This window comes from Podarcis gaigeae, assembly GCF_964106915.1.
Source record: "Podarcis gaigeae genome assembly, chromosome: 15".
Classification (NCBI taxonomy): domain Eukaryota; kingdom Metazoa; phylum Chordata; class Lepidosauria; order Squamata; family Lacertidae; genus Podarcis; species Podarcis gaigeae.
Window position 1 is genome coordinate 41,207,836 of NC_139692.1, and position 25,635 is coordinate 41,233,470.

General features: G+C 47.4%; 1 protein-coding gene across 3 annotated transcripts in view; it reads right to left on the bottom strand.

Annotated features, from left to right (window-relative positions):
- The window catches only part of VMP1 (vacuole membrane protein 1), a 105,133-nt gene that overhangs the window by 72,521 nt on the left and 6,977 nt on the right, over positions 1-25,635 (bottom strand). For 2 of the 3 annotated variants that reach the window (XR_014558474.1, XM_083715240.1), the window contains exons 2-5: positions 16,390-16,489; positions 14,247-14,382; positions 13,501-13,591; positions 12,170-12,280 (exon numbers count right to left, since the gene is read on the bottom strand). Coding sequence is in view for 2 of the 3 variants with exons in the window: in XM_083715240.1 (XP_083571366.1) it covers positions 12,170-12,280; positions 13,501-13,591; positions 14,247-14,382; positions 16,390-16,459 (408 nt within the window). In the remaining variant the exon portion in view is untranslated. Of the gene's footprint in view, positions 1-12,169; positions 12,281-13,500; positions 13,592-14,246; positions 14,383-16,389; positions 16,490-20,216; positions 20,236-25,635 lie in introns of those variants that run through there. The other variant, XM_083715241.1, reaches the window with a different exon arrangement.

Below are 25,635 nucleotides of genomic sequence, written 5' to 3' on the forward strand. Positions count from 1 at the left end.
CCACCGACCTTCTGATCGGCAAGTCCTAGGCTCTGTGGTTTAACCCACAGCACCACCCACGTCCTACCAGAATGCACAGATAGGGCTCCCTAAATGGGACAAGTCAGGGCTAGATGTATCTCTATGGTTAAAAACCCCATAGAGCAGGGAGTACCAGCCTGGCAGTTGCAAAGTCTTCACTGCTGCCTCTGGGCAGGAGCCCCAGGTTCTGAGCTTTTTTAGGGTTGCCATATTTCAAAGAGGGGAAAAAAAAAAGAGCGCTTTGACGACTCTCATTTTAAACACCTCTACTATATTTCGGCTATAGAAGCTGTGATATATTGCTGAGGGGGTAGGAGGAAAGAAGAGGAAAGCAAGTCTTTGGCCACCAGTTATTTCTACGTCTCTTCCAGAAAGCATAGTGATATACACATTGGCACATTTAAAAAAATCTGCCCAGACAGAAATTTTACCCCTGAAAGAGAGGATGTGTCCTGGAAAAAGAAGGCACATGGCAAACCTAGAAGGAAAAAGTCTCTTAGTCCTCCTATAAAGTTACGGGACAAAATATGCGAGTAACTGAGCAACTTTTGTGACATGAGAATGAATGTGGTGTGGCCATCTTGCATGGTTTTCCTGGTCCTGAGGAATAGCTGCCTGGTGCTATTAGGTCATTACAGCATCTACTCCCTCACTCCCTGTGCACATGTATAAAATCAATATTGTATGATCTCCGCAATCAGGAGCAGCAGGACATGGCTGCCTTCGCATGGCAAGCGTAAGAACTCTCCTTCGTCAGGTATTCTTTAGCTGTGATTACAGGGGGTTGAATCAAATGACCTTTGAAGGTCCCTTCCCACCGTACCATTCTATGACTCTAGTTTGTTGGGGGTGGCTTTTGTGCCAGGCCTTGCTCCCCATGACAGCCGTTCTGTGCTATGTTCCACCTCCTCAGCTGTTTTGTGATGGGAACCCCGCCCCCTACACACACTAAAAATCCAAAGGCCCCACGGGTTCAAAAAAGGCTGGCGGCCCCTTCAACAGAACATGTCCGTTTTCCATTCTTAGACCTTGGTCTGGTTCTTTCCTGTACATCTGGGGTTTCTTCTTTTTAAATTTTATTACCCCCCCCCCAAAAAAAATCCCTTGGGTTCACCCTGAGATATGTAGCTAAGCATCACAAACTAAGTGTCGGGGGGGGGGAATGATCAATCCTACCTCTATAAGTGGGAGCACCATAGAGCTATCACTACTAATAATCAGAATATTTGCGATGACTTTGGTTTTGCCATTTATTTTGGCCAGAGGCGGGAGGGAGGGAGCAAAGCATGACACTAAAATCCTGCATTGGAAACTTCGTCCAGCTTCTGCCTCTCAAACTTTCAAGTCACACACCCTAACTGCTAACGGCGTTCTAAACTGTGGAAGTGGCCCCGATCATTTATTGCCATTGGCAGAGTTTAAATAACAAAAAACAGATAAATGAGATGTGATCATAAGGAGTAGGAACTTTAAAAAAAAAAAGTTTAAGGATTAAGATGGAAGATAAGATTTTGGACGCTGCCCTGGATTCACAGTCAATTCCTTTGTACAGATAATTCCTTTGTACGTTCAGGGAAGACAAACAGCAAGAAGGGAATTGTATGAGGAGGGTTGAAAAGGTGCTTAAGAGATGAGCCACAGCCTAATCATTAATTTTTCTCCCCGCCTCAGCTAACTTGTGTGTGTGTGTGTGTGTGTGTGTGTGTGTGTGTGTTATTAATTGCCAGGGCGGGTTCCGACAAGAGAGGGAGAGGAGAGAAAAACCCTATTAGGAATCTCCTTTGATGACTTGGGTGCAAAGCATTTGGCTGCCACACAATTTTGACAGAGGGACCCTCAGGAGCCTGTGGTTAGAGACTGGAATTCAAGTTGTTGAGAATTGGAGGGTGAACCATAAATCAAAATGACATGAGAGGCTGGTCATCAGAAGATGAAGTTTCTTGCCCCCCCCCCCATTCACCCTACATCCCAATTTCCCCTCAGCCATTTTTAAAAGAGGTAATATGGTAGCCCCTCTCTCTACGGAAGACCTGTTGTGTTGTTGTTTTTTTTAATGTATCAAACTTAAAGGAACATGCTTTCTTTAAAAAAAACGAATCAAAACTCCGATGGGTTAAAGCTTTCGAACGAGGTTCATTCAAAGACTTTGGCAAAGCTTTTTTTCATTTCAAAAAGATGGGGGAGAGGGACCCACACATCACTTTCCAACTTCATTGTGAGTCTGCATCCCTTGGACAGAGTTAGTGGGAGCGATCTCTCAAAAGTGCTGGCTAACAACATTAAAAGATTTGAATATTAGTTTCCTAAGAGGCAAACAGGAAAAAATAAAAGGTGCCCAAGATTGAAATGGTCTCTTTTAAGTTTTAATCGGTTCAACCACAAGATCAATCGTCTAAAGAATTGGCTAAAGAATGAGTTCATTTAACCCAGAATTTAATCTGGGTGGGGAGGAGCAATTCTGGCCTGGGTGGTGTTAATTGAAGGGCAACATTCCTTTGCTCGTTGTCCCCCCCCCCCCCCATTCTGACGAGTTACCGTAACAGGGGATTCAAAAATGGTTCTGCAGTTTCTAAAAAAGATTTCAAATACAAAGAGGATGGAAAAGCGAAGCAGCTGGAGACGAGTGTGATGGTGGCGATGGGAGAAAAAAGATCCCTCCTCTCTGCTTGCCATCAAGCATTCATGAAATATGGTGTTTCCTTTCAGCAATGTGGGATTTTAAAACTTTCAGTACAAGTTCTCGGGGCCGGGGGGGGGGGGGGAGAATGTGTCATTCCATTTTGATGAAGAGAAACAAGAGCTATTTTCTCATGGGAAAATCGGCCTGCTTGCCTCACCACAAACAGCGACTCATCCCGTCCCCCTTGCTCATCACCGTCCTTACTCAAAAGCCGAGCGAGACCGTGACGGAGCGTTTTAAATATAGGATGGGCAAGGAGTCCTCATACAGGCAACTGTTGAGATGTGAGGAAAGGGGGGGGGGAGGTGCGGATCGGATCCTGTCACACTGCCCACCCACTCCCAGCAGGCCTAAGCCGAAATTTCTCAGAGGCAGGCCTCACCGAACCAATGTAACCTCAGTGGCTACCAATTAAAGGTAAAGGGATCCCTGACCATTAGGTCCAGTTGTGACCGACTCTGGGGTTGCGGCGCTCATCTCGCTTTATTGGCTGAGGGAGCCGGTGTACGGCTTCCAGGTCATGTGGCCAGCATGACTAAGCCGCTTCTGGTGAACCAGAGGAACGCACGGAAACTCCGTTTACCTTCCCGCCAGAGTGGTACCTATTTATCTACTTGCACTTTGACGTGCTTTCGAACTGCTAGGTTGGCAGGAGCTGGGACCAAGCAACGGGAGCTCACCCCATCGTGGGGATTCAAACCGACGACCTTCTGATCGGCAAGTCCTAGGCTCTGTAGTTTAACCCACAGCGCCACCCACGTCCCGACTGCCAATTAGCAGGTCAAAATTAGGGGACAAAGCTGTCAATGGCTACTAGCCCAAGAGGCTATGTTCTGCCTGGTGGAAGTAAGCCTCTGCATGCCCATTGCTGAAAACCCCAAGTGGGGAGAGTTGCTCATGTGCTCAGGTCCTAGACTTCACCTGGGGCACCTGGTTGGCTATTGTGAGAACAAAATGATTAATTAGGTGGGCCGTTGGTCCAAGCCGGCCTCTTCTGATGTTCTTAGCTGCTTGGGGCAGGTTGCAGCTGTTTAAACACACAGCATGAAACTCGATTTAAAAGAAATGACAGCAGAGAGGCTAGGGTGGGTCTTAAAAATATCTCTCTCAGGTGTCAAAAGACCAGGGGAAAGAGGTGCTTCTGCCATCATACGGTGGAAACTTCCCATTGAAGGTGCCAGAGGGACCTTGGTGGGTAGGAAATTCCACAACTTAGGGGCTGCCCCAGAGAGTTCCCTCTCTCAGGCTGCCACTGGTAGAGCTACTGAGGGTGTGGGGACTCTTGGCGAACGTTACTGCTAATTATTAATAACTTGCAATTGAAATTATAACTGTGATATTAATGATAGTGACATCATCTTTCTCCCCTGGACAGCAGAATTACTTCCCCCTCAAAATTATGCATGTTTGATATCGTTGGATCATTTATCCTGACTGTTTAAAATTATGCAGAGGAAGCAGATGTGCATGATTGCTTGGGTAAAAAGTTGGAATGACTTATGGGACGAAAGCAAACATGCATTAAAAATATAATAATAATTGGCAAAATCTTTTGGCTTCTGCAGAGATCTCCCCGGAGCAAAATCTGGCTTAATTCAGTGCCTCCCCGGAGTTCCTGTTTGCACAGCCCCCAGAGGTTCCGTCCAAGCACCGCCAGCACTTCTGGGAACAAGAGACCCCGCGGGCACTAGGTCACTATCACAGACGGGGCGGAAGTGATTTCCGAGCTTTCCATGCCGGCATGGAGCGCTCCAGGAAGCCTCAGCCTATTGTGAACAGCGCGACAACTAGAGAGAGGAAGTGGCTGAAAAATCACGGAGGAAGCCCACGAGACAGATGGAAGTCGCAAAAACAATTCACATACCAAGAGAGAGAGAGAGAGAGGGAGGGGGGGAAGAGGCTAGGTTTCCAGACTTTTAAATCATGCTCCGGATCCTCTCTTCTCCATCCAAGCCATTCTCACTCCAACCCCTCTCGTCAGTAACCCGACCTCAGCAACGGACAACGCCAGCGATTAGCACAAGCCAGTTTTGCAACGCAGATGTGTGAAGTTAAGAACAAGATCCGGCATGCAGGAGAGTAACTCTAAGTCACTGCAGAACTTGCTTGAGAAAAGAGAGGAAAAGCACACACAGAGAGACAGCAAGAATGAAAGATGTGTCCCTGATGCTTAATACGGGCTAAAGCTTAGAATTGTAGTGCTTGCCAATCAGAAGGTCAGCGGTTCGAATCCCCATGACGGGGTGAGCTCCTGTTGCTCGGTCCCTGCTCCTGCCAACCTAGCAGTTCGAAAGCACGTCAAAGTGCAAGTAGATAAATAGGTACCGCTCCAGTGGGAAGGTAAATGGCGTTTCCATGCGCTGCTCTGGTTTGCCAGAAGCGGCTTAGTCATGCTGGCCACATGCTGTACACAAGCTGTACACGAGCTGTACGCCGGCTCCCTTGGCCAATAAAGCGAGATGAGTGCCACAACCCCAGAGTTGACCATGACTGGACCTAATGGTCAGGGGTCCCTTTACCTTTACCTAGTGTTGGAAGGGACTATGAGAATCATCTAGTCCAACATCCTACAATGCAGGAATCTCAGCTAAAGCATCCGTGACAGAGGGCCATCCAATCTCTGCTTGTGTATAAGGGTGCTTTTATTTTTTGCCAGGAATTCCCCACCATTCACTGGAGTAGCCCAGTGGTACTGATCCAGGGCCTCTTGAACCCACAATTCACCAGTGATCGTTCTCTTCCTAAGCATTTTGTTAAATGGGTTAGCAAAATAATTCAATCCAACTCCTCTCGATTTCCCACTCAGCTGACAGAACACTATGGGGTTTATTCTATTATTATTATTTTTTAAGAGGGGATAAATTGGTGCTACACCCTCACAGCTGTGCTCTTCCACATGATATTTTGGGGCGCTGCCCTGGCCCTTCTCCTAGCCCTTATTAACAGGAGGAATGCTTTAGGAGGTGCAGGCAACACCCACGATAGAGGCACAGACGTGCAACTCAATGCAGATGTCTGGTAAACACACAACCTCAGCTTTTAGAATTACGTTTTGTTACACTTTATATTTTTTTGTTATTGGGTGCAAGCCACATCCATATTTTTTTAAAAAACAATAACAACAACGCTATGGATTGCACCTGCTTTGCTTTGAGATTTATTTTTATTTTTTACAGTTGGGAATGGGTGGGGTTCAGTAAGGTGCGATGGGACACTTGGAAGAGAGAAGCACATTGTTTCTTGAAACCAAGAGCAGCACTCCCAAGGTCACCGTGTCCTCTGGGGCTTTCTCCCGCCCCTCCTGACTCCTCTTCCAAAGAATTAGGAAAACAAAACCGATTCCCGAGAAAAGAGGAAACGGCCCGCGAAACAATTGCGCAACTCGATTGGCACAAACCCTGAAAGGAGTTTAGCAGAATGCAGAGCATGAAACGGGTCGGTGCGCTTTGACGGTGCACAAAACCTGCCTTCTACCGAGTCAGGCTATTGGTCCATCTAGCTCAGTACTGTCTACACTGACTGGCAGTGTCTCTCCAGGGTTTCAGGCCAGGGACAATGCCAGCCCTACGTGGAGATGCTGGGGACTGAACCTGGGACCTTTGGCCTGCACATACCTGGGGAATGATGCAAGCCTTGCTCTTTACCACTGAGTTACATCCCTGTCCCCATCAGAAACTCATCACCTCTACTTTTGACTCCAAGATGAGAAAAGCACTTTGCACATGGACCTTTTTTTTTTTTAATCATACTATCTTCCCCCTTGTTACTCCTAGGGAATGTCCCTCTGCGCATGTTCAGTTGTCCCTAGCTCTGAAGTACTTTGATTTCTAGAAACAAGACAGTGTCAGCTCTGCTTGCACCCTGGCATTAGAGACAGGCTCTTCCGCTACAGTGGGCGTTTGTCTCTTCCTTGCCCTCATATTTTTTTTTGGGCATAACCCCTTCAGGTGGCATGGAAATTGTCTGGCTACCACAATGGCTCTGTGGTCATATCAGTTGTGAATTAGCAGTGGCTCGGGAGCCTATCTCCCTCGGCCAGTGCTGCTGCACACCACGAGCAAAAACTAAAAATAAACACATCAAGAAGACCGAACTCTAGGAAAAGCAGCAAAGCCACAGCTTAATTCAGCCAGGCAATCTGATTTCAAATGGTTGCAATGCCAGCAGAATCTCTCGCAAGAGGCTTCTGGGCAAGGCTGGGGAGTTGGGCAGCCAAGGGGTGGAGCTGGTGATCACTCGAGGAAGGCGCCCGTGACGGAGGCACGGGTGTCACGAATCTGGCAAAGGCGAGGTTTGATTCCGCTGGGCTGCAGCTGCTAAGATGTGGGGATTTACCAGCGTGGTATTAGGGCAGGCAGAATCTGTGCTGTTGGTTGTCACAGCCAAGACACCCAGTTGCAGATGTGCATCTTAAAAAGCATGCTCTCCAGAAAGCTGCTGCTTTTTTTGGTTTTCGATATGCCGGAAGCCACCCGGAACAGGCAGGAAACGGAGGGCTCCCCCGCACGTTTCAAACAGGGAACGTGATGCAAAAGGAGCTTGTGGTACAAAGGAGGCTGGCATAAAGCTGGAGGGCCTTTCGCGACTGCTGCAGCCTCTCACTCCAAGCCAACAAAAGCAGGCTGCAAAGGGAAATGCAAGAGCGCTTGTTATACATTATAATGATGCATAAAATCCCATTCAGCAGTTCAGTACAGTGGTACCTTGGGTTACATACGCTTCATGTTACAGACTCCGCTAACCCAGAAATAGTCCCTCGGGTTAAGAACTTTGCTTCAGGATGAGAACAGAAATCACACGGCGGTGGCGTGGCAGCAGGAGGAGGCCCCATTAGCTAAAGTGGTGCTTCAGGTTAAGAACAGTTTCAGGGTAAGTACAGACCTCCAGAATGAATTAAGTATGTAACCAGAGGTACCACTGTACAGTACTATTGACTTGGAATATTTCTCATAGTTCATCTCAGTAATTCCTTACACTAGCCCAGTCATGTTAAGACACAGAAATATTAAACCCGAAATGTGGGTGAGCGGACCAAGGCTGAGCAAGAGACCTGGCTCAGCCACAGAGCGCCTGCTTTGCATGCAAAAGGCCCCAGGACTGAGGAAGCCCCAGCCTGAATACCTAGAAACTCGCTGCAAGTCTGCATGGACAATACTGAGCTAGATGGACCAGTGGTCTGGTTCAGTATAAGGCAGTTTCCTTTGTTCTTATGTTTTCAATGTCTGGGCCTCCTCTCTGGAACACATGAAGCAAGAGATGGTGAAAGTGCCCCTGAGCACATGCAGAGTGCACTTCCAGCACCGTTAAGTGTGAAGAGTGCCCCCCACATACCAGGGGAAAGAGGCAAGTCTCGCCTTCCTTGTTCGCAGGCCATGAGTTGTCCGTTTCAGGGAAAATCAGCTTCCATGATTCTATGATTCAACATGTTCCTTGTGGAGTTTGTATGCTAAGAAGCAAATCAAAAGCAAAACTACGAGAGAGCAAAGCGTGAGGGTTTTTTGTCACCGATGACCAGGACAATGGTGCCATCTAGTGTCTGCTTTAAACAACACAGCAAGAACAAAGATTTGTTGGAAAATTGTAATCCAACTTCAAATGGGTACTTTTTTATTTTAAAGCACGACCCTTTCAAGGTTTGGGCAGAACTCTTCCATGCAGAACCAAAAGCCACGAAAGCAACTAACAGGCAAAGAGGAGCGGTTTTACTAAACCACAATCAGTAAGCAGCTGGTTTGGGGTTTTTGCCCAACACAGAACTCTTCATTTCCAACCATTTCCCCCCCTACATGTCTGAAGCTAGCAGTCCACTTCCACCAAAAAGAGAAGCCCCAAAAGAGGTTATTGTTTCACCTCATTTTGATAATTCAGTTCCTGGAAGTAGATATGGACTTGTATTTTTATGTTGTGAAGGGCCCTGAGATCTACGGATGAAGGGTGGTATACAAAATAAAGAGATGATGTTCAGAAAAAACGCAGGAAATTTGATTGCAAACTGGGGGGAAATAGTTTCAGAGACATCCCTGTATTTGAAAGTCAGAGTTGGCAAGGACCATGAGGGTCAGCTAGTCCAACCCCTTGCAATGCAGGAATCCCCCCCCCCCCCAAATTAGGGCTTGAACCCACAACTCTGAAACTCTGAGATTAAGAGTCTCATGCTTTACTGGCTGAGCTATCCCAGAAAACCATCTCTGTTAAGTGGAACAGCAAGAATTAAAGGGGACGTGAAACTCAGGGTGGGGGATGAACAGCTAGCAGCCCACAAAGCCACTTTGTCTCCTGTACATGGAAGCAGAATTTGGGACCTGCAAGGACCTCAGTCTACAACAGACCTGAGTTTATTCATAAGGCCACGTCTCTCTTAGAGCGTAAAAAATAAAGCTAGTAGGAAGGTGGAAGAATTAAAGGAGCATGGAATGTTGGAGGTTTTGATTTCAGCAATGTTGCTTTTACCGTGTCACTTCCTTGTGGTTTCTTATTAACCGGGTTGCAACAACTTCCTGATCGCAATAAAAAGTTGCTAGCGCCATGTATAATTGGAACACTACGTTGATCAGTTCAGAACAGGTTCTGATTGATGGGGTCTTTTCCAGTGCCATTGCCTTGCCTTAATAAGCAGAGTATTGGACAGACCTTTACTTTAATCGCAGTGTGAATGCTGGATTTTCTTCCACATGTAGTATCTAGCAACTATTACGGAATAAGGATTCCGTAGCTTAGGGGCAGGCCACACGCTCTGCAGGCAGAAGGTCCCCAGTATAATCCTTGCATTTCCAAGGAGGGCTGGGACCCTGGAGAGCTACTGCTGGTCAGTGCAGACAATAATGTACTACGTGGACTAATGGGTTGACTTGATGTAAGATACACTCGGAGAAGACCCATTGTAATCACTTAGCATTAGGGTGGGACAATGTATCAAGACATCGTGCAAAATTGCTTTGAAGACCACATTGTGCTAATGGTTTCTCAGTATTTGACATGGCAATATATCGCAAATCACAATGTGTTTGTGTGTGCTATGTAAAAAAAAAAAATTGAGATTTGTGGGGGAAACTGTGAAGCCAGTCGTTGCTTCTCTCATGATTCCTGCCACCCCTGTTGCTCTGTACTACAAAATAACAGTTGTAACAGTATGTTAAAGGTAAATAAAATCTTGTAAGTTTTAGACCCCTAAGTAGTAGCAGTTGCTGGAACATTAAGCCGTTCGCCTCTACATAGTTCCAGACTTATTTTAGACATCGTGATATATTGGTATATTGGGAGGTTTAGAAGGTGATATATCACGATGTTGAAAACCAGACATTGCTCAGCCCAGCCAGGCATGGATAAGAGGTCTGTTGAAATGAAATCGAGCCTAACTGTACAGTGGTGCTTCGCAAGACGAAATTAATCCGTTCCGCGAGTCTCTTCGTCTTGCGGTTTTTTTCGTCTTGCGAAGCACGGCTATTAGCAGCTTAGCACTATTAGTGGTTTAGCGGCTATTAGGGGCTTAGAGAAAGGGGGGGGGAGGGAAAAAACTCGCAAGAACTCGCAAGACGTTTCGTCTTGTGAAGCAAGCCCATAGGGAAATTCGTCTTGTGAAGCACCTCAAAAGACGGAAAACTCTTTCGTCTAGCGAGTTTTTCGTCTTGCGAGGCATTCGTCTTGCGGGGCACCACTGTAGTTGCAGAATTTATTTATTTCGTTTATTCCTAAGACCGCTGTTCAGCATAAATGGGTCACAAAGCTGTCGACAGAACTGTCAACAAAACCATTCCACCAGTCCAATAACATGATATATAAAACAATAAAAACCACACGTAAAAAACAGAACAAAATAGGCACAATGCGACTTAATATGCCTGCTGTGGGGGAGAAAACGAAGTTCAACGCAGAGGTGGAGGCCTGTTTGATCTCACCCAGTTTCTCCATCCTGGCTTTATTCAAACCTTTGCTGTAGTTTCAAACAGCCATTTTCCCTCTCACTCTCTCTCCATCCCTGTTTTACTCAAACTTTCCCCCCTTCAGTGTCTCCCCCTTCTCAATATACTCTTACTTTTCCATTCCTCGTCCGCCTCATGTGAGAGAGGAGCAGAGCTCTCAAATATTCCAAAGGACGTGGAGTCCTCAACTATTCCCTAGTATTTCAGTCAAACTTCTGTTGTTGTTTAAAACTGCCATTTCCCCTTCAATTTTTTGCATCTTTGCTCAATTTTTTGTTTCAAACCACCGCCCTCCCTCCCTCAGTGTCTGTCCTTCTCTTCTCGCTTCCATGCCACAGCCCTGCTATTGTTCAATAAATCTTCACTTTTGCTCCCTTATCCTGCCCTGACTTCATCCATATCTACCACCAAGATGAGGCACTACAAATCCTCCAATGGCCATGCGGTGACATTCTTACATTTTTATTACATGAAGAAGATCTTCAACCCTTTCGAGTCCACGGCTCCCTTGAGCAACTACATTTTTCTGCGGCACCCCTGTGGGGCTCAGGAGCCCAGTTATGTCCCCCCTTGCCTGCCGAGCTGGCAGCCCCTAACCCTTTTTCAAACGCCCTCCCTTGTGGAGTGATCCCTCAGCCTCCTCTCCTCTCCCTTCTCCTTGGGAGTTCTCTGGGTAGCTGCCGCTGCTGCCGCCGCTGATCTCTGAGCCGCTCCCCCCTGCCCCCCAAAAAGGTGCCTCCTCAGGTCACCCCACAGGGGCCTGGGAAGAGGATGCCCCCAGCCTTGGTGGCCCAATGGAGACTGGCCAAACAGCTTCACAAGCCCTGAGGAGGCAGAGATGTGAGAGGGCATCAGAAGAGGGAGGGGAGGAAAGAGGGACAGAGGCCAGGGTTGCTCGCAGAACCCCTGACCATCATTCAAGGCACCCCAGGGTGCCACGGCACACTGGTCGAAAATCACTGACATAGAGATAAAAAACAAACCTGAAAGTACACTGGGAGTGGCCGCCGGGACACTGGTCCTGAAAGATCTTCATTGGCTCCCAGTACGTTTCCGAGCACAATTCAAAGTGTTGGTGCTGACCTTGAAAGCCCAAAACGGCCTCGGTCCTCTGTACCTGAAGGAGCATCTCCACCCCCATCACTCAGTGTGGACGCTGAGGTCCAGCTCCAAGGAGGGCTTTCTGGCGGTTCCCTCACTGTGAGAACTGAGGTTACAGGGAACAAGGCAGAGGGCCTTCTCAGTGGTGGCGCCCACCCTATGGAACACCCTCCCACCAGATGTCAAGGAAATAAGCAGCTATCTTATTTTTAAAAGACATCTGAAGGCAGCCCTGTTTAGGGAAGTTTTAAATATTTAATGCTGTATTGTTTTTAACACTCGATTGGTAGCCGCCCAGAGTGGCTGGGGAAACTCAGCCAGGTGGGGTATAAACAATAAATTATTCTTATTCTTATTCTTATTCTTATTATTATTATTACTACACCCACCCGCGGAGTCACTCATAAGTCACACGTGTTGTCTCTCTCTCTCTCTCTCTCTCGCTTACCAAGTAGAGCAGAAAGGTGTGAAGACCCGTTCCAAGTCCCACTGAGGACAGAATGCCTAAGCCTACCCAGTAGGCACACCATAAGAGCTTCTTCTCCAAATAATGCACATACTAAGAGAAAAGAGGGTGGGGGAGAGAGAATAAAAAGTTACACTTTCACAAGAAGGTGCAATGCTTATCCAATCCTTCTACAGCATGCCACTGAAAAGCAAGTAAAAACACAGACGTTTCGAAAAATTACCATAAAACCAGTTTTAAGGATGTGTCATATGACTGGTGCTGCCTGAACACCTGAGAAAGACAACCATTTCCATGGTGCCAAAAGGTTGGTGCTAGGTGGGTTTCCCTGGGGAGAGCATACCTTAAAGGGGATGAGGAGCTCTTATTGTGAGACAATAGCACACATCAAAAATAAAACAGAATTCTGTGCAGTTCAAAGGACAGTAGCAAATTAAAAAACCTGCAGTGCACAATGTTTTACCAATTGGTGCTGATGCAGAATTTGAGTCCTGGGCTGGGAACCTCTTAAGGCAAGGGTGGGGAAGCTGTGGGCCCCTCCAGACATTGTTGACTCCACTTCCCATCACTCCCAACGTGGCGAAAGGTCAGGGATGATAGAGATTGCAGTCTGGCAACATCCGGAGAGCCACAGGTCCCCTACCCCCCACTTCAGGTGCTGACATCTGCTCCTAGAAAGCCAGATCTGGAGGAAGAAACAAAAAGCCAAAGACCAGCACACAGAGAGGTGAACCTCACATAGGTTGCTAGAAAAAGCAATTATTTTATCTTATTTCTATATCAAAAATTGCCCAACAGGTTTCCATTTCAGCATATATGTTTTCATATGTGTTGGAAGTGGCCCAGAATGGCTAGGGAAACCCAGTCAGATGAACAGGGTATAAATAATAAAATTATTGTTATTGTCAGGAGTCTGGTTGCTGGATCAGGCCAGTCAACTACCTAGTACAGAATCCTGTTCTCATAGTGGCCAGCCATGCCTAAACGAAGCCCGCAAACAGGACTTGAGCACAACAACCGTCTCCCTACTCGAGATTCCTAGAAAGTGGCCTTCGGGAGAAGTAGAACATAGCCATTGTGAATTTGGTGGGAGCAGATTCCATAGCTTTAACTGTGAGCACTATCACTTAGACAGAGAAGAAATTCCTTATTTGGAGAATATGAAGCGACCGTCTCTTCTACTGATGCTCGTTGTCCAATTTCGGGCATTTTTTCCCCTTTCTTTTTTTTAGCTTGCTGGCCTACCGAGAGAACGCATGCAAGCCCTCTGCATGTCCTGAAAGCGCTAGGCCCCATTTGATATGTAGCGTTACCTGTTGATGTGCGCCTTCAATATAATACGCAGATGTAAGCAGTGCCAGCAGCAGTAAGAGAGACACCACGATCCTTCGGCGATGCCACAATCTTGGGAGGGGGGAAATAAATAAACTGCTGTTAGAATCAAAAATCCAGAGAAGGACCACACTGACACGCACTGGTACCACCCTCCCTGCCCCATTCATATTCATATTTCAGCCACAACAACAACAACAATCTTTTTTTATTATTATTATTAATACTCCACCCATCTGACTGAGATGCCCCAGCCACTCTGGGCGGCTGAACCTGATAACGCTCTCCCCCCGCCCCACTCTAGCAAGCCCATAGGAATGTAGGAAGCTGCCTTGTATTGATCAAGACAAGTTCTTCCTAAGAATTATAACACAAGATTCCAGAACAGGCTCCTGAGATCTTTGGAATTTGCAGGAGAGACCACCCCCATCAATTATGTACCGTGGCAAAGGTGCAGTTCCTTCGCCATGGGGCGGATCCTACCCCATTCCATTAGGTGCACCACATTCTAGCGTCAGGGGAAGGGAGAGAAAAAATCTCCAACCTCTTGGACTAAATCAGGACACAATAAAATCTAGGCTTTGATAAAGGAAGTAGAGTCAGAGGGGAGTGGAGCTGGGGGACGGGCGGCTAGTGAGTGCCTTTCAACTGGACCCAGCCCCATTTGGGAGGGGAGGAGATACCCCATGGTTCAAGAGTAAAAAGTTAAGGAGAAGTAGGCCTTTACTTTATGGTCAATTCTTTCAAGTTTAATAATGTTTCCAGGAAAAAATACTGCAAGGTAATGAGTGGCTTCTTCCAGAGGACGATATCCAGGCGCTCTTCGCGTTCTCTCTTCTTCTGTTCGCTTGACGGAGAAGGCTCTGCAAAGAGGAAGGAAAAGGGGAGAATTAGGAGAGAAGAGCTATGAGAAACGGCAAGCATCGCCAGCCCTGTGAAAGATTTCACCCTCCGAGTGAAACGAGGGAATTCTCTTCTGGGTATGAAACCAATGTGAGGCCATTGACAGCCCTGGGGGATTCATCACCCACCAGATGGTTGCTCAGCTGGTTGCTTGTTCCAAAAAGCAAAAGGGCTAATACAAGGGCAGAGAAGTGCAGGTCTTGGGGATGAAATGCTAACCTCCAGATCATTCTGCCTGGCCCCTTGGAACTCTCTCAAAGCACACCCCCAAAAGGTCTTGCTCTCAGCCCTCCTTGAATGTTTTTTGCCTGGCTGGAATGTGCCCTTGAACTCTGATCATGCTTCTTGCCTGCCTGGATGGGCCATAGAGAGAGGTGTTTGTGGGAGCGGGTGGGTATAGAAAAGCCTGGTATTTGCAAGGAGAGAACGCATTGCGCAAAATAAGACTGGCTAAGCAGAACTTCTTCAGCTTATATAACGAAAACAGGTTGCAGTGTTCAGCTTTTTTGGGCACAAAGTGTTATGTGACTTCATAGCCTGTAGCACCGAGTAGACACAGCCTGGTCCTGAAAGCCTTTTCAAATGCGTTTTCAAAATAGGTTTGTGGCTTGATTTGCATTTTATTGCAAAACGGGTAAGGAAGAAAGAGGGGGGGGGCTTTAGCTCAGTGGAGGAGCATCTGCGTTGCATGCAGGTTTAATTGCCGGCATCTCCAGGTAGGGCTGGAAAGACCTCTGCTTGACATCTGTGTAGACAGAGCTGAGCTAGAATCAACCCAATGGCCTGAATCTGTGTCAGTCAGTTTCCCATGTTGCTGGACTCCAGCTCACATCAGCCTCAGAGGATGAGATAGCATCAAAGACCCCGACAACTGCTATCAAGTACAGCAGGACAGTATTGAGCTAAATCAGGGGTGGGGAACCTACCTGAAGTTTGATTTTATAGTTTTAATGATTTCCTGTATTGCGTCTCTGTAGTTAAGTAGTATATAAATTACCTAAATAAATAAAAGTAGATCTAACACAAGCAATCAGAATGAAGTACCGTATTTTTCGCTCCATAGGGCGCACCAGACCATAGAGCGCACCTAGTTTTTAGGGGGGAAATAAAGAAAAAAATTTATTTCCCCCCCAGGCCCCAAAGAGCAAAGAAGCCAAGACAGCGAGTGGGATCCATCCTGCTGGCTGTCTTGGCTTCATTTTTAGCTGCGGGGCTGGGGCGGGGGAAGCCCGAACTTCCCCTGACCCCAGCCCCCAGAACAGGTCCGGGAGCGGCGGGGCTGGGGGCGCACTCCTAAGGCTTGTGGATAGCTGCCTGAAGCCCGGGGAGTGCAGTGGGAGTTGGCGCTGTGCTCCCCAGGCTTCAGGCTTCAATCCGCAAGCCTTCGGAGCGCGGCAGGAACTCCTGCTGCGCTCCAAAGGCTTGCGGATAGCTGCCTGAAGCCTGGAGAGCAAGAGGGGTCGGTCAGCGAAAGCAACGTGAAGCCTCCAGAGCGCGGAGGAAGAGCTCCCTCTGCGCTTCAGAGGCTTCCCGTTGCTATTGCTGAAGCCAAGGAGCCTGCATTCGCTCCATAGGACGCACACACATTTCCCCTTCATTTTTGGAGAGGAAAAAGTGCGTCCTGTAGAGCGAAAAATACGGTCACTCAACTGTCACCTCAATAGTCTTCAGATCCTCTCAACTAAAAGTATCTAAGCTAATACAGATATTTACTGAAGTTTAAGATCTGAGAAATTTCTTCCTTCTGCCACATCCCAATTTCCTTTAGTATCATGGCCGTGGTGGGTGGGGCCAGAATAATAATAATAATAAAAGCCGGGGCAGAACAGCAGATGAGACTCTTATATTTGCAAAGTAGGCTACAATCCAATCATGCAAAACTAAACTATGGTTTCTATACCCCCTCCCTCAATATACACTTCCCCAAGCAAGCAAGCAAGAGGCATTGTCCCAGTTCACTGTCTCACCTGTAAAGTTTCCATTGTGCTGCTCTTTGCTCATTGCCATGCGCCTCAGGTCTGTTCCATTCTCTGCCATTTCATAGATTAGTCACTTACGGGGACCTACCTTCAAAAGGGACAAGACGCAAAACTCACAAAGCTGTTAAGCCCAAAGTTGCCCGACAGCAAAAACAAGACTCTAGTGTGAGATGATTCGGCCAGGAGTCCACATTTCCACTTGACACCCTCTCCAGAGCAAGGAATGTAGCTCAGTGGGGGAACATTTGCTCTGGCGTTCAAAAGGTCTCTGATTCAATATCCAAAATCTCCACACAGGACCGGGAATTTCCACAACTTGAAACCCTGGAGAGACACTGCCAGTCAGTGTAGACCAGTGTTTCCCAACCTTGGGCCTCCAGCTGTTTTTGAACTACAACTCCCATCATCCCTGACTAGCAAGACCAGTGGCAAGGGATGATGGGAATTGTAGTCCCAAAACAGCTGGAGGCCCAAGGTTGGGAAACACTGGTGTAGACAATACTGGGGTCGGTGGATCAGTGGCCTGTATAAGGTGACTTCCTATGTTCTGATTTAAATCAGCCCTTAATTCAGATCCATGAGGACCGGCATCTTCTGCATGTTCAGGTGGGCTATGTGTTATGCATGGTAACCACCAGAGGGAGCCCTTATCCATATATAGTATTGTATGATCAAATATCCCAAGTCTCATCTAAAAAGGATCAGTGCAAAGGTGAGATTCACTAGTCCTCATGACTGCACAAGGCCACCTGGAGAAGTAAATATAGGGCCAAAGTTCACTATGTTTTCCCAACTCATGCAGTGTCTAAACCAGGGGAAGGCAACCTGGTTTAGGTTGGATCAAAGCAAAAAGAACTTTGAGAAATGAGAACCTTCAAGTTTAAGGGAAGGGAAATTGACTGTCTGTTCAATGGTGCAGAAAAGAGGCAGGACTGATCCTTGGATTGCCACTTTGCCAGAGCAAAACCCTCCAGAGCAGCAGCAGCCCAAACTAGCAAATTGCAGCTTTTCACAACACAGGATCATTTGCTGATGGGGGCTGTTAAAGTAGGGTTGCCATGTATTCTTTTTAGGGATCCCCCAAAACTGTAGAGCGTTTTTCTTAGGGAAACCCAGAAAACAAGTTGCAGAGTATCTTTTTTTCAGACAAACCCCAAAAACACAAAAAAAACCCCACCCAAACGCCCCCTGATTTTTCAATTGACTAGATCTAGGACATGGGTAGGCAAACTTAGGCCAGGGGGCCGGATCTGGCCCAATCGACTTCTCAATCTGGCCCACAGACGATCTGGGAATCAGTGTGTTTTGACATGAGTAGAATGTGTCCTTTTATTTAAAATGCATCTCTGGGTTATTTGTGGGGCATAGGAATTCATTCATTCCCCACCCACCCACCCCCAAAAAAATAGTCCGGCCCACCACATGGTCTGAGGGATGGTGAACCGGCCCACGGCTGAAAAGGTTGCTGACCCCTGGTCTAAACTTCAAATTCCCCAGCTCATGCACTCTGATGGGAGTTGCACCCAAAGGAATGCAGAAGCTGGGGGAGACTTTCTGAGAGCAGAAAGTCACGCAAACCAACTACTTTCTGCAAAATCTCGTCATATACACCAGAATACACCACCGGGCCAAACTTCCCAAATCGAACGTCTTACTCCAACCATGACCTTAGGTAAAGGGACCCCTGACCATTAGGTCTAGTCGTGGCCAACTCTGGGGTTAAGGCGCTCATCTTGCTTTACTGGCCGAGGGAGCCAGTGTACAGCTTCTGGGTCATGTGGCCAGCATGACTAAGCCGCTTCTGGCGAACCAGAGCAGCGCACGGAAACGCCGTTTACCTTCCCGCCAGAGTGGTACCTATTTATCTACTTGCACTTTGACGTGCTTTCGAACTGCTAGGTTGGCAGGAACAGGGACCGAGCAACAGGAGCTCACCCTGTCGCGGGGATTCGAACCGCTGACCTTCTGATCGGCAAGTCCTAGGCTCTGTGGTTTAACCCACAGCGCCACCCGCAACCTCTCTAAATCAAAGTCCTAATTTTGCGGGTGCCAATTAACGAGCTGGCTTTATTCAACAGCCAAGATGTGCTATATTGGTCTGCAGGGAATCCGAGGTTGAAATCCCCACCGTGGACCTGTTGGGTGGTGGTGGGGAGTTCCACAAACAAGGCTGCCCTGAAAGAGTTTCTCAGGTGATGAGGATAACCAGAGGAGAGTCTCATTTCCTGACCTCAACGACAGGCAAACAGGCAAGTTTGCCTGGAAACAAGCATCCCTTTCTGCATCAAACATCTCCTGACTTTTCAGCTTTGCCTTCCAAATCCCTTCTGTGCTTTGAGAGTTACTTGCTATCAACAGAAACCACTAAAACCAGAGAGCGGCAAGAGGATAATATCTTTCCATGAGTAACCCATATTCAGGGCAAAGACTCAGCAGAGGGGGGGGGGGGCTTACTTGTAAGCATAATTCTAAAGCATGGAATAGAATTTTATTATTACGGTCACAGACCAGTTCTGGCTCACTTACAATATCAGGAAAACCATAAAACACAACAGGAATACATTGAATTGCAATTGGGTATAACAGAAACAATTCAGATATAGCGGCAGTTAAAAATATATATTAAATCTTGATCTGACTAAAATATAACCTACAATTATTATTTAAAACTTTAATGATTTTGGTAGCACAGCTTGTTCCCTAAGTTTTATGGAGGTCACACAGAATTTGGCCACCCTTAACGTGATCTCTAGATCCTTTTCCTCTACCAGGAGTTTTAGACGTTGAAATTCGGACCCATTTAGAGATTTTTGTATAACAGGAGTGATAAATAGCGAGTGTATATCCCCGTAGAAACAGCAGCGTGAGAGACAGTTTCTACCTCCATCAAGCCACAGGGGCATCCGCGTTCCACGTTTGGTTTACCCTCAAATCTGCCCTGCAATTAGGCAGATAGCAGCATATTGAATCTAGCGAGGGTAAATGACCGTCTGTATTTAATTCTATAGCATTTTTTTAAAAAAAAATAAACGCCCTGTCTTTCAGGGAATATGCATGGACTCATCCACCAGGGAACCCCTTTTCCACATTGCAGGGGGTTATTAGGAAAATTCCAGGGGAGGTGTGGGGGACCTGTGGCCCTCCAGATGTTGCTGGACTACAACTCCCATCATCCCTGCTGGCTGGGGCTAATGGAGTCCACAGCCCCCCCCCCCAGGAGTAGAGCAGGCTCCACTAGTTCTTCCCTTTGGCTCTGCACAGGCCACCACCAGCAAGCACGTTATCTCCCATGCCATCGGTTCCACCAACGTTGATCTTCTTTTATAGCAAGCTTATCAAAGCAAAGTTTAAAGAACCAAGTGGTTTATAGCAACTTAAAAAGCAGGATTTTCTTAGGAAACAAACCGTCTTATCACCAAATCCATGTTTATCACCAAAGCCACACTTTAAAACAAGTGGAAAAACAAGTTCATTAAGAGAAACAAACCAAGCAAGCAAGCAAGCAAGCAAACAAACAAACCACTAGCACCCCAACAACATACTCCCTTCTCCCCCACACTCCCAGCAAACCGGAGGAACATTTCAGCATTTTCAGTGGCAAGACCCGAGCAGAATGATCCCTAACGCTTAAAATTCCTAGGCATGTTTTTAGGTGCTTGGCTGACCAGGCAACTGAGGTCTCCTCCCATCCTTTCTGCCTCTGGAGTAAACAGGCAGACGTTTTAAAAATATAATTACTGCATTATAAATATAACACCAGATAAATTCAACCCCAAACCAAATAAACCAATTTTCCCAACCGAGCTTTAATGTACCTCTTTGTGCCTTTGCCGTCTTGCTCTCAAAGGAACGAAACAGCCCAGGGTCTGTTAAGTGCTGAAGGGAAGTTCTCCGAGTTCCAGAGAGAGAAACGAGAGCCCACCCAGGAGGCAGTGTAGAATGAACACCAGTTTTACAAGGTTGAGACAATAAGTTTCTTCAGACAAACTATTAGGGTGGTGTGGAAAGGGGTTTTTTTTATTTAAAAAAAATCCTTGTATATTTTTAGCACTATGAACACCCAAAAGGAAACATTCAATTAGGACAAAAAATTTAGGACAAAAAATTAGGACATCCTTGAAAGGCACCCAAAACTGGCACAGCACAACTTAACGAAGAAGTTACTTTGCAGCAAAGGGAGCAGAAGGGCTCTCTCTCTCTCCCTCTCAGGTACGGCTGAATGGCTGAACCCATCAAACAAAAGTGAGAATTGTAATGCCTCCCAGATGTTTTTGGACTCCAAATCCCATCAGCCCAATGGTCAAGAAGCCACACCATGTACTTAAAGCACATACAATCCCCATTTAAAGTGTGTGACACCCCTCGAAGAATCTTGGGATTCCCCCTCATAGAGTGCAATTCCCAGCATCCTGAACAAATTAGAACAGTATTCTTGGGGGGGGGGGTTGGGGGGGAGGGTAGAAGCTATGTGCTTTGAATGTGCACTGGATCACACAACTGTAGAGTTGGAAGGGACCCTGAGGATCATTCAGTCCCACCCCCTGCAATAGCAGGACTATGCAGCTGTCCCATACAGGGATTGAACCTGCAATCTTGCCTTCATCGGCACCGCGCTCTAACCAGCTGAGCTATCCAGGCTGTGCTTTTAAGTGTGTGGTGTGGATCTTCTGGTAGTCCCAGAAACGCCAGAGGTTAATGCCCGCTGCTGTAAACAAGTCTATGCGCTTCCTTAAGGCAGGGGACGGGGGGATTCTCCCCAAACACCCAGAGAGTCCTCTTGAAAATAGTGACGGAGCCATCTCCCTTGAAGAATGTAAAATCCAATCCCCTTAAGCTATGTAACACTTTGAAAGGGCCTCAGGGGAGTCAGGTGTCCTTAGGGGACCTTTCGGGAGAGAGAACAGGTGGTCGTCTGGGCCCAAGATCAACTGGCAGAGATGTTTAGCAACTGACGGGCTCATGTCCTGCTATGTTCATTTCCCCCCAACACAACCAAGAGACACGGCAACATAGTTTAAACATTACATTATATTTTAGTTACTGGAAAAGCAAGAGGACCCACAATCATTAGCTCATTGTACAAGCACCGATTGCACAACAGGACACATTCCCTGGGCGGCGCCTGCTTAATCTGGCCCAAATGGGGTGTCCTACTTTTTTTTGACCAGGTCTGAAGCTGGCGGTTGCATGGGTGGGGCTGAGAGAATGGGATCCAGCTCTGGCAGGAGACAAGGAGGTCAGAAAGAGAAGGAAAGGTTGGTTTGTTTCCAAAGGGATTCGGCAAAAGCTATTCGTCTGGGATGAAATAAAGTTCACCTCAGGTGACCAGGTAAGCAAGCTTTTGTAAAACTGAAGAGGGCCGCTTCCTTCCCACTTTAGACCTTTTGCTGTGACCAATGTTACATAGATACACGGGGACTGGCAGGCTAGGAAACTTGAACTGGACTTTAAAGATGAACCCAAACAAAACACTGTGCCATGGAGTGCTCCTGTTCGGCCTTCCAGCAAGCCAATCACACCCTTTCCCAAGATACTCCATTCCATTCCCCACATGGCCAACCATCACAAATGAGGGGAGCTATAGTCAACTGGAGGACCACACGTCCCCTGTCTCAGAGAAACGGGATGCAACTTTAAGCCTGGCAAAGGAACAACATGTTAGATGTGACGGACCCTCTGGCCTCACATTATTCTTCAGGTAGTTGGTGTCATAGATGGTTCTCTTCAGCTCATCTCCAACTCAGAAGTTCACTTTCCCCAGTTCTCTCAAGACACCGTGTTTAAGACCTTGATAAGATCTTTCCAGATTAGGCCAACGGGCCTTGTAGTTCCTACAGTGACCAGAGAGATGCTTATAGGAAGTCCATTGAGCTGTCATGTAACACACCTGTTGATGGACATAACCCCCCCAAGCATTATGACCCAGATCCACAAGGCCGACCAGAGCCTACCCTCTGCCAACTTCATGTGGGCCAAATTGGACATCACTACGACATCAGGTGACAATTCCAAAGCGGTTTGCCAAAACCACCAAGCAGTCAGCAACTTGGATGTTTGTTTGGTGCGGTTTGGGTTCAGACTGGACCTGCGAGTGGGCAAAGCAGGGCTCACGCACCTTCAAAGGGGATGAAGCTGATCAGCTGGTCTGTGCTGACAGCAAGCTACCCCAGCTCCACTGGTGCGGCTGATCTGAGAAGGGCTCGCCTTGTGCACCAATCAGCAAGCCCTGCTTGCAAAGGAACAACTTACATGCCCCCCGTCTGACACTGCACATGGCATCAGGCTGGAGACGGAGACAACGGAGAAACGGCCTCAAGGGCGGATTCGTGCCCACACCCGGTCTAACTCCCTTTTTTGAAAACACTGGCTCTCAGCTCAGCTTTCAGGATTGTGTTGAAAAGCCTAGCCAGATCAGACCGAAAGTTCACCTTGTCCAGTCTTTCACACCCAATCTGATGCCCTCCACAAATGTTGCTGGAAATACAACTCCCATCACCCCTGGTTGCTGGGCATGCTGGCCGAAGCTGACATAGTCCAAAGCTGGCATCCCCAAACGGTCCTCCAGCTTTTTTGGGAACTACAATTCCCATCATCCCTTACCACTGGTCCTGTTAGCTAGGGATGACGGGAGTTGTTGTCCCAAAACAACTGGAGGGCCGAGTTGGGGGATGCCTGGTCCAAAGCATGTGGGGGTGGGGAGGCCCGTCTATTCTCTGTGGCAGAGTCTCCTTAAGGTCCCAGGAAAAACTTATTTCCAGGTTCCACTTCCTCCTGAGCTCCTTTCAGTTGGAAATGCCAAGGCTCTTCTGCATGCATAGCATAGCTACGATGCCCCTTCCCAGCTGCCTGGCTGCCCATTGACAAGCCTCCTATGACTTAGCAAAGGGTCAACAGATACGTCTCCCCCCCCCCGTGGGCTTGGGGGGTTGCCAAGCCATCCCATCAATCCTCCCAACCTGTCCCCGCTCCCCTTCTTTCCCCGCCTCCACTCCCAAGCTTTGGGAAATCCCAGTTTGGAACCAGCTGCTGTCAAAAAATAGAATATGAAACCAGGGACACTGCCGGCCTGACTATTATACTCTGTCCTTACTTGGCTGAACAAGAATGACCTGGAAAACTAACAAGGGGTGAAAAAATAATGGCCTGCTGTATCATTATCAATGACGGCTAAAGCAGAGACACTCACTTTCATGGATTTATTTTCCCTTCCAGACTCAGTAGTAGTGAAATTCCTCCATTCCAGAGGATGTTAGAAGATTACACAGCAAATGCTTCATTCAACAGGCAGTGCTATGCGTCATTTGTAGTCAGACCATTGTTCCACCTAGCTCAACACTGTCTACCCCAGGATTGTAGAGAACCTTCTTCGGGCCAAGGGCCACATTCCTTTCTGGGGAACCTTCTGGGGGCCACATGCCAGAAGCGTATGCTTTACCTTTTGTTCAGTAAGCTAGTTTCAGCACACACACTGCTTTCCAGGCAAGCAAGTGGAACGATCACAGACACATTCTAGCCAAAGAAAAACACTCAAGGAAGTCATGAAGAAGCACTGTTCTACACTCCTAGGTCTTTGGGCACCTCCACATAAGGCTGAGAGAGACTGCCAGCCCATGTGGACAATACTGGGCTCGATGGACAAATGTATCTCAGGCAACTTCCTCTATTCCTAGGTATGACTGGTTGGCAGGCAGGGTTTCAGGCAAAAATATTTTACCAGCCCGCTCTTTGGAAACGCCAGAAATTGGATTCGAGACCTACTATACACAAGCAGATGATCTATCAGTAAGAATGGCTCTTTTCCATGCTGAGATGTCCACCTGATGGGGCCATGGTCCAAATGAGTCACACTTAAATCATGTCCCAGGACTCACAAGCACACACCAAGATATCGCTAATCTCCAAATGACTTTCTGCCCTGGCCTTACCTACTTCCATTTGTAGTGAAAAATTCTGCCCCATCGCTACATCAACTGGATTTGACAACTGCTCTCAATGCAGAAGGGCTGCAGAACTGCTAGCCGTAAGCAGGAGGCTGTCCGTTGTGTCTCCGCATGAGTCACGGGAAGGAGGTGACGCATGAGCAATTGGACTCAACTGGGGTGAGGGTGTTGCCCAATTCCATTCTGTCCCTGCACTGGCTGTGATCAGATCATTCAATAACTTCTAATAGAGAAATATAGCCAACCCTGAAGAGAATACCCACTGTTATCCCTACCGACCACAGCTGTGGGTTATGAAAGAAATCTATGGTTAATGATTTACTGGGAATTTGCTTCTGTTCTGCTCCTCCTTGCTAGTGACTCAGAGCAACAAACTCCAATTCTTAGAATCCTTAGACCAGCATGACATCAAATCTGATTTAAAGGTAAAGGTAAAGGAACCCCTTGACTGTTAGGTCCAGTCATGGCCGACTCTGGGGTTGTGGCATTCATCTCACTTTATTGGCCAAGTACAGCTTCCGGGTCATGTGGCCAGCATGACTAAGCCACTTCTGGTGAACCAGAGCAGCGCATGGAAACGCCGTTTACCTTCCCGCCGGAGCGGTACCTATTTATTTACTTGCACTTTGACGTGCTTTTGAACTGCTAGGTTGGCAGGAGCAGGGACCCAGCAACGGGAGCTCACCCCGTCGGAGGGATTCGAACCGTCGACCTTCTGATCAGCAAGTCCTAGGCTCTGTGGTTTAACACACAGCCCCACCTGCGTCCCATAAATCTGATTTGCTTTGCTCCATACTAGGATGAAAAGTCATAGCTTACCAATGGTGATTTGTAAAAGAAACCGCATCTCACAGTTTGGACCTAATGTGAGGCCGAGGATTTTGGTTTGCTGCTCTCATGTTGTAAGGGGAGGAGGGGGAAACAATGTAGAATTGATCAGCACGTTCAGAGGAAACCATTAACCATGACTTAGCGCAAGGTGCAAATGCACCCAAGATCTCATTGTTTCGTGCTTGCCTCTTTCCAATCAATACTCTAAACGCAGCCCCCCATTTTAAACCACAGAAGGAAAAATGAGGGCCTCAGTGATCGAAAGCCAGTGAAACCCAGCTTCAAAACCAAGGGGCTAGTCTCTCGCTTCATCGCTAACCCTCCAACTCAGAGGAGGCTATATTTAGATCACGAATTCTGCTCCTCGCAAGTCAGACGCTTTAAAATCCATCACACTTTCCCCTTCTTCAACCCCCAGCAATTCTCCCCGCCAATCCTATGGCAACACAGCTGCTCATGAATG